The 9,139-nt window shown below is 41.4% G+C and overlaps 1 protein-coding gene across 1 annotated transcript; it reads right to left on the reverse strand.

Moving 5' to 3' along the window:
• Positions 1–4,050: 4,050 nt before the first annotated feature.
• On the reverse strand, positions 4,051–6,313 carry LOC129238746 (60S ribosomal protein L17). Its single transcript, XM_054873907.1, has 3 exons — positions 6,217–6,313; positions 5,891–5,984; positions 4,051–4,699 (listed from the first exon to the last, which is right to left on the reverse strand). Exons 2-3 carry the CDS (start codon positions 5,969–5,971, stop codon positions 4,220–4,222), a joined length of 561 nt encoding a protein of 186 aa, XP_054729882.1. The 5' UTR covers positions 5,972–5,984; positions 6,217–6,313; the 3' UTR covers positions 4,051–4,219.
• Between the last annotated feature and the right edge of the window lie 2,826 nt (positions 6,314–9,139).

Raw genomic sequence — 9,139 nt, forward strand, 5'->3', positions numbered from 1 at the left:
ATGATTTTGTAGATACGAGGTTAACACAGAAAGGGGACGATGTATTAAACAAACACCAACATTCCCGTGGCAGCCCACGAGCAACACAACTCCCTCTCTGACCCACAACCCTCCTGCTCCTACCCCAGTGCGGGGACAAACCAACAGCTCTTGGTCCCCCGCACAGTCTGCTCCGTGTGTCAGACCGTAGTTCCTCGGAACTTGACAACTGTCCAATGCAATTCTTGCAGTGGCTGGTGCCATTTTCGGAGGTGCTCCGGCCTGCACACCACCCGTGACTGGACACGCGACTTCGTTGCCCCCGCTGCAGAGCTCTGCACCCGCAGCCGCCCCCAGTGGCGCGGCCGCCAGTCAACATCAGGCCACAACCAATTTTGCGCAACGCACAGCAGGACCAACGCAGACAACATCACGCATCCCTCACCCCCCGAGTTACGACCATACTCCCGCGAAGCTTCAAGCTATTGCAACTGAACTGCAACGGACTCACGAGCAAGATTGACGAAATAGTCGACTTCATGAGCCGGTATGGTATCAAGATAGCTGTGGTCCAGGAGACAAAACTGCACGCTAGCTCCCCCATGATTACCAGTGACGGCTACAACGTGCATAGAAAGGACCGCGAGAGAGACAACGGTGGTTGCCTAGCGTTCATAGTCCACCATTCAGTGCAGTATCGTCTCATCGATGAAGGCATCGACCGCAGGGACAGCACCTTAGAATATCAAGGTATAGCTGTCCGGTCAGGCGATGCCGAGCTCGAAATATTTAATATTTACATACCCCCTGTCACCTGCTGCCCGGCAGGATATCTTCCTGATATTGGTGCGCTCATCAGAGGAGAAAACCAATTGGTAGTAGGTGGCTTTAATGCGCATCACGATCTTTGGCATTCAAGCCTGCCAAATGATCGTAGGGTAGTGAGCAATTGCAGCAGCTCGCCTGACATCACAATTGCTAGCGCAGGTCTGATAAATAGCATAACCTGGCGACCTATGCTATCGCTTGCATCAGACCACTTGCCCATTATTATCTCGATTGAGAAACCTGCCGACTTTGTTTCCGCGGATCACCGGTCATATATCAACTTTAACAAAGCTGATTGGACCAGATTCGCGGAATTTACTGAGGACATCTTCGCAGCCCTACCCATTCCCACCGATGTGCGCGCAGGCGAACGCGCATTCCGCAAGGTGATCACAGCCGCCCCGGCTCGCTTCATACCCGCTGGACGGATCCGGGACATACATACGTCCCAATTTCCCAGCTGAAGCAGCTGTTCTGGCGAACGAGCGTGATCGCCTACGCCATGCCGATCCCGGGGATCTTCGAATAAAGGACCTCAATTCGGAGATCCGGCAACTGGTAACCCAACACAAGCGGACCAAATGGGTAGAGCATCTGAAGTCCTGCAACTTCACCTCTGGTGTGAGCAAGCTCTGGTCCACCGTAAGGTCCCTGTCGAACCCAACGAAGCACAATGACAAGGTGGTTGCACAAACTGACATACAACAGTGCACCGCTTGCTTTCTCCAGCGACGAGGTTCAGGGGGCCATCAAACATATGAAACCATCTAAAGCCATTGGCCCTGACGGACTAAACATGCTGATGCTGAAAAAGCTGGGTCCATTGGGAGTAGAATTTCTCACTATGGTCTTCAACCTGTCTATGGCCACTCTCATCCTTCCTGATAAGTGGAAATTAGGGAGAGTGGTCCCACTACTAAAGCCTGGGAAACCCGCCAACCAAGGGGAGTCTTATCGTCCGATAACTCTCCTTTCCCCAGTAGTGAAGACGCTTGAAGCTCTTCTACTCCCACTCCTCACAGAACACCTGACTCCAGCCCCACACCAGCATGGTTTCTATAGAGTGCACAGCACCACCACGGCACTCACCATCATAAACACCCAGGTAAACCGCGGACTAAACCAAAACCGCCCCTGCGAGGGGACTGTCCTAGTAGCGTTGGATTTACAAAGGGCTTTCGATACAGCCAGCCACGCCACGCTACTAGATGACATTTTACAGTCGACACTCCCGCCAGGGCTGAAGAGGTGGACCGCGAACTACCTGAGTGGTCGTCACTCGTCGGTGATATTTCGAGACCAAACTTCAAAACAGAGAAGAATAAAGCAGGGAGTACCGCAGGGTGGTGTCCTTTCACCCTTGCTTTTTAATTTCTACATTTCAAAACTCTGACAGCCACCAGAGGGAGTCTCACTGGTCTCATGCTCCGACGACTGCACGATAATGGCGTCGGGCAATGACATTGATGACCTATGCACCAAAGTAGTAACTACCTCGCCCGCTTCTTCACTGCGAGAAACCCAAAACTTCCTCCCACTAAATCCACGACGACCCTTTTTACCACCTGGACAAAGGAGGTCAGGCTGCAACTTCAGGTACACGTCGATGATACCCCAATACCGACGGTAAACAACCCCAGAATACTGGGAGTCACCTTTGACAGCGCACACAACCGCTATTGCAACGAGAGTACAGAATCGCAACAAGGTCCTCAAGTCGCTTGCCGGCAGCACTTGGGGCAAAGACAAAGAAATGTTGCTGTCGACTATCAAAGCAATAGGCCGACCGGTTCTTAACTATGCTGTGCCTGTCTGGTCGCCCGGAACCAGTGATACGCAGTGGGCGAAGCTCCAGACCTGCCAAAATACTGCTATTAGGACTGCGACAGGGTGTCTCCTGATGTCCCCTATACAACACCTGCGCACAACGAAATGCTCGGCAAGCTGTTTCTGCTAGGGTGTCACCGTAGGCCTCACCAATGCAAACACCTGCTCGAGCCTGAGCCACCTCCCAGGCACATCAGGAGACACTTCCTCTACTACGTGGACGAGATCCAGGACAAAACAGACAGACCACTCCAGGATCAGACAGTGTACAGACAGGCCATTAACGACATTCATCGGGAGACCCTTACCACCTTCTTAAGCTCCCGACCTCCGAATGCCGTTATCCGAGTCCAACCACCACCTATTGCAGACGAAGAGCTCCAGCTTCCCCGAGAGTCCCGCGTAACCTTGGCACAATTTCGTTCTGGATACTGTAGCAGGGTAAACTCCTACCTATCCAGAATCGACCCCGACATACTAAACATATCGCACCCTAAATACAAAAGGGTCACAACTCAAAATTTTCCAAAACTGAGTTTTTTGCATAAATTAATTCAGAGTACACATTTCTAACTGCTGCAAATATTTCGTTCACATAACTATCTTCTTTAACTGGAAAAATACAGTTATGTCTATTTTTATGTCAAGAGTGTTGCTTTTGTACGATCAACTAAAGAGAATTATTTTGAGTTGCGTTAATGGGCTCAAGAACAGCTGATTACTTTTATTACACATAAATTACAACATTTTATCAGTTAAAAAGGCACAACTTAAGATAATATCACTAGTTAATCGAAAAAATTTCAGTTAAAGAGTCATAAATCAAAATTTTGTTTTATTTTCGCAAACATAATATTAAATTGAAAAAAATATAGTAGAACCTTCTTCAATGTTGTATATTTTCATGATGGAACAATATTTTCTTTAAATATTACAATAATTTTTACATAAAACGTTTTTCGTCTCTCCTGAAAATCTTAGTATTTTGAGTTGTGACCCTTTTGTATTTAGGGTGCGATATGTCCAGCATGTGAAGGCACCCCGCACGACACTAACCACCTTTTCACATGCACCATCAAACCCACTCATCTAACAACTCTCTCCCTCTGGACCCAACCCGTCAAAACAGCTCGTTTCCTGGACCTACCGTTAGATGAGCTAGACGAAGACGACCGGTGATTACACTACACTGACAGGGCGAAGATACTACTACAACAACAACAACGATGTGTTAAAGTCGTTTCAAAGTGCATTGGCATGAATATTAATTAGATAGGAATTAATTTTACAAAAAAACTTTAATTCATGATCTAAAGTTTGCAATGAAGGGGATGATAAACTTAGCTTATTTTAAACTAATCCATGTTCTGATATTAAAAAAACCTAACCCATACACTTCGTTAAATGAAAATACAATTTTCTTTAAAAAAAACAGCGTCCAATTGATTTATTGAACTTTTTGTTATAATAATTTGCTGTAGTGTTCATCAAACGTTGTTGTCTGCAACAACGCATACACAAAATCAAATCAACTGCCGTCCTTTTATTTCAATTCACTCCCTTATTTACTTAGATTACAAAACATCTATTCGGAACGCATCATCTTCTCCTTTTGTCGCTGCATCTTCTTCTTCGACAGTTTTTTCTTGGCTGGCTCATTTTCAGACGCCTTGGACACGATCGCTTCCTTTTCGGTGAGGATTACCTCAACGTGGCATGGCGACGACATGTAGGGGTTGATACGACCGTGAGCACGATATGTGCGGCGACGCAGACATTGCGCGCGGTTCACTTGAATGTGATCGATAACCAGACGATCGACATCGAGACCTTTGCAGTCAGCATTGGCTTCAGCATTACGTAGGAGCTGCAAGAGGAATTCAGCCGATTTCTTTGGCCAGCGACCCTGGGTGGTTTTCCATTGCTTAGCTTGTGCGCAACGACCAACACCACCGTTGAAGCGACGGAAGGGAACACACTCTTTTTGTTCGATGACAGATTTCAAGAAACGCTGGGCACGACGCAGAGGCATGCGTTTGATAGCCTGGGCAGTTTCATGAGTGTTCTGTAAGTGGAAAGATAATGCAAATATTTTTATTTCAATATAATATTTCTATAAAAAACATGAAAATAAGTTTTATTAAGGTGGTTTGTGCGACAGGTCAGGTAGTGGCCGCGACATAAGAACTGACAAACGGTCACTGTTTTCCTGCAGCTTTACTTAATCTGAGCATTTTTATTTAAAATTAAAGGTTAGAGCAACGCTTAATTTGTATATTTTAAAAATGCCGGACAGTTTAGCATGAAGAGATCTTTTAATTTTGTTTGTTCAATCGGACAGGTAGTGATGAATCGCAGTTGCAGGCGTATCTATCACTGTTTTCCCATCGATTTTTTCTAAGCATAAACATTTTAGCCGTGCATAAATGTCAAATGCACCACTAAACACAAATTATGCTATAAACTGTTTTTATTGGTTGTCGATAACTGCTGCAAATGCATTGTGACACAAGTTCTAGACGGCAAATCGTAGGTGTTAACAATTCACCAGCTGATGCTTGGCCGCAGCCCATAAGGTGCTGCATTTTTTATTCTAGCATCTTTGCAAAAGTGCCAACAAAGTATATTTCTTTTACGCACTGATTTGAGATGCAAGTTAAATATTTTTATTCCATAGTTTACTGTTCAGTAAGACAGGTAGTGATGAATCGCAGTTGCAAGGCGTATTTACCACTGTTTTCTTGCTGATTTTCTCTAAGCATAAATATTATAGCGGTGCATAACTGATTTATATACCACCAAACACATATTTTGCTATAAGTATGACTGGATTTTCAAGTATATTCAACGGTACTGAACTCTGGTATTCCTGCAGCAGGCTATCGGCAACCAAACTTTCGAGTTTATGTTTAAATTGTAGCACAAGTTCTAGATGGTTAATCGTTAGGATTGACAATTCTCCAGCTGATGCTTGGCCGCAAGCCATAGGGCGTTGCATATTCTCTATAGCATCTTTGCAAAGTATCTTGAAAGTGGTTATCTTTCAAGCACTGATTTAGATGCAAAATACACTTCCAAACATTTTCGTGTAAACAAAGTAAACTAAACAAAGCGTGTTTGGGTGCGCGCATTGAATGCGAGAAACGCAGTTCCTTCACTTTTAGTCAAATATGTATCCTCCTCAGCATTTTTAGCTTAATAAAACACAATCATTAGAAAAAGTGGCACTACTCATCGGTATATGAAAAATACTCACCTTGAAGTGCACACGTAGATTGGGTCCGCGCGCCTTGCACGATTTTGTGGCATTCTCTGGCTCCCGCGAGTACCGTCCCATTATTGTTTAATTTCTGCAAAATTACAAACGTACACATTTTATTATATATTTTCATTTGGATGATGAAAACAGAGTATGAAATACATAGCGCAACTTTAAGGCACTACGTGACCCAATTAGGGAAATGCATATTTGAAAAACTAAATCACACTTTCCCAACATCACAGTTAATTATATTTCTTGTTTGTTATATCTATTTTCTTGGATGTTGAACAATTTAATTTTTCACTTTGACAAAATCGTACCTTATTCGTGATGAATTAAACCGGAAAAGAACTTATTTGACACCTGTCAATTGGTGGGTAAGGCAGTGTAACAAGGCTTATGTCATTGTAATTCAACACGAGGTAGTGGTGACATTGCAGGGTTGCGTGTGAGTTATTTTCATTTAACTAGCATTAGACGTTCAGCATTCCATAACGAGTAGTAAAATACCAATGAGCTCTTTAAGGTTTTTCGAAATCATTCTATTAATTTTGTATACTATGAAACATGAGCTCAACAGAGAACTAATTCCCGTCGTTATTAGAATAGCTTATTTCATTACGTCAACAACGAAGCCTCAGCCCTCACCGACGAACACAAATGGTTTGAAAGGTTGAAACTCAAAAAGCCGCTTCACCTCTTGCAGTAATCTACTCCGTTGTAAGTCTTGTGCAGAGCATCACCATATTAATCGTATTATACAAAAAAGAAAGAAAGAAGAAAATTGTTCGTTAGTTTATTTATTGCAATCTAGTTGTGATATTAAAAAAAATATTCGCCCTTTTTATTTATGATTGAGTTGCTCTTTTCGGTGCTACTGTATCAAGAATGATAGATAAGAAGATTGCGCCTTTCGAGTTCGCCGAGTCGTAAGAGTCCATCAATAAACAAGCAAAAGGAAGGGAAATTATTGTTTGCGAAGAAGAAGAGTAGGCAAAACCAATGACCCGATTTACACGAGGAGACATCTGGAAGGGAAACATTTTGTTCGGTGGTGAAGGACGGTCGGGGAAGAGAGAAGGGATTTTGTCTCCCGTACTCGGCGACACGCTTTGCTCTTCTTATTCGTATTTCTTATCTTAAGCAATTTTTGACAGTTGCTTTATTCGTTTTCTCCTTTTGTGGAAGAATGTTCTAAGTTACGTGTTGGTTTTCAATCAAACGGAAGATAACAACGATGACAAACATCCGAACGCTGCTTGGGAAATGCACGATTATTTTTGCTAGTAAAGTAGGTATAATTTAAAATAGTTATGGGACATGTTTATGTTGATTTCTAATTTTTCCCTGCATTTCTAGATACTCAAGTTAATTTTAAGTTAATTATTTACATATGAAGTATTTTTAATTTAATTTTTTTTATTCAAGTATAAGAATTTATAAATATATTTCAATAAAAAAAAACAACAAATTATTTATTATTTAACCAGTTTGCATTTTTCATTCATATATTTAAGAAACTGTTGTCGAACGCTCTCTGCTTTACATGCAAGCGCGTGCGAGAATACATCCGAACCAGACGATGCCAAAGCATTAAATGTCAAAATGTCGCGGAAACATTTTTACCCGTGTGAACGCGAATGAAACATCAAAAGAGAATTTCCAGAGTCTCCCTTCCAGATGTCTCCTCGTGTAAATCGGGTCAATGGAAACAACGAAACACCAGAAATTATACGCACACACACATACTTTGTGGCCACGGCGTCTTCCGCATAAAAACGCAAAAAACTGCATTTGGAGGCTTTATATTCATTTGTGCTCTCATAATTCAACTCATAATTCTCTACACTAAATAAATTTTGAAATTTTGCTATGAAATATTTTGAGCCAAATATTGCCAACATCTGTGAAGTAATAGGCTGTCATTTTGTATTTTGACTGCCAATTGGTCATTTTTTGTGACGTTCAAATTAGCAGTATCTTTAACTATTTTAGTTTTCAGACTGTGCACTTCCCTTCTTTGCAAAAATGATTCACCCAGAATCTTGGCGTGCTTCTTTTTTCTCATCTGCCATCACCGACTACATTTTCAAAATGGCAATAACATAACATGGCAATGCTCGCACTTAAAATACTGCCATCGCATAATGAAACGAGTGTTCTTAACAAAATATTACTAAAAACTAAAATAATTTAAAATAGTTGAGTAAATGCGTGTTGTAAGCAGCAACAAGTTTTGTTCAACTTCTAGTAGTGTGTCGTTCATTGCAGTTTTAATGATTGTCTTCTGTATCAACAGTATTGGTGCTTTCTTAGAAACCTAAGAGTGTGGCCTCATCTTAAATCCACAGTGGCATCTGCAGTTCATGTGCAACAATTTTGGCATTTCATCCAGGGAACGTTATAATACGCTCACATATAAGTAGATGATCTACTTTTTCGTGTTTAACTCAAAATACGTAATTAAAAAGTGAGACATCCCATACAAAATTCTCTCTCCTAAAATCTGAGATTTTAAAATAATCCTAGATAATAACCATACTTTTTGGCATGCAACCCTGTGTTGTCTATGTAATAGATAATTATTTTTACACGTCTAAAGAAAAACGTTAAAATAAAAACTAAATAAAATAGATACCGGCAAGGAAAACAGGTTTGTAAACATAATTCGAATAACATTTTTGTTAGGTAATATGCACCGAAAATATTTCATCAAAATGACTTCTATGAAGAAAAACCTGAAACCAGCTGATTGTAAATTTTGCAGCTAATCGCCATATGTGAACGGGTAGATTAATTTTGTGGATTTATTGGTAATTAAAGCATATGTGAACGTACTTTAAATGCAGAGAAAATAAATACAGCGGAGGTAAATTCACTTATTAATTTAGATCAATCGCTTGGAGTATTGCCAGCGAAACCAAGTCGGCCATTCCTAATTTCCTAATGCCATGCTATTCCATGAATAATGAATTTGATATCTCATACTGTTGTTGTTTTATTTAAATTTACAGCAGAGATAGAAAAAAGGGGTTGTGTTGGTGATAAACGCAAAAATCAATCCAGCTATTGTCCATGTTACTTCATTACTTTTAAAGAATGGCTGATTGCAAGAGCATAAGGAAACTTGCGAAATGAGAGGGTACAATTGTGTTGTCATGTTACCTATGACGTAGCAGACAAATTTACCCTCACAAACTTGCTTTGGATGGCTAAATTTGTATAATCCATCATTCAAGAGTT

This window comes from Anastrepha obliqua, chromosome 2 (assembly GCF_027943255.1).
Source record: "Anastrepha obliqua isolate idAnaObli1 chromosome 2, idAnaObli1_1.0, whole genome shotgun sequence".
NCBI classification, from domain to species: domain Eukaryota; kingdom Metazoa; phylum Arthropoda; class Insecta; order Diptera; family Tephritidae; genus Anastrepha; species Anastrepha obliqua.

Excerpts from the sequence above, each read along its gene's own strand:
- LOC129238746 (XM_054873907.1), bottom strand. The coding sequence starts at position 5,971 with ATGGGACGGTACTCGCGGGAGCCAGAGAATGCCACAAAATCGTGCAAG. Across the intron at positions 4,700-5,890 it reads ATCTACGTGTGCACTTCAAG|AACACTCATGAAACTGCCCA; the intron begins GTGAGTATTTTT and ends TTCCACTTACAG.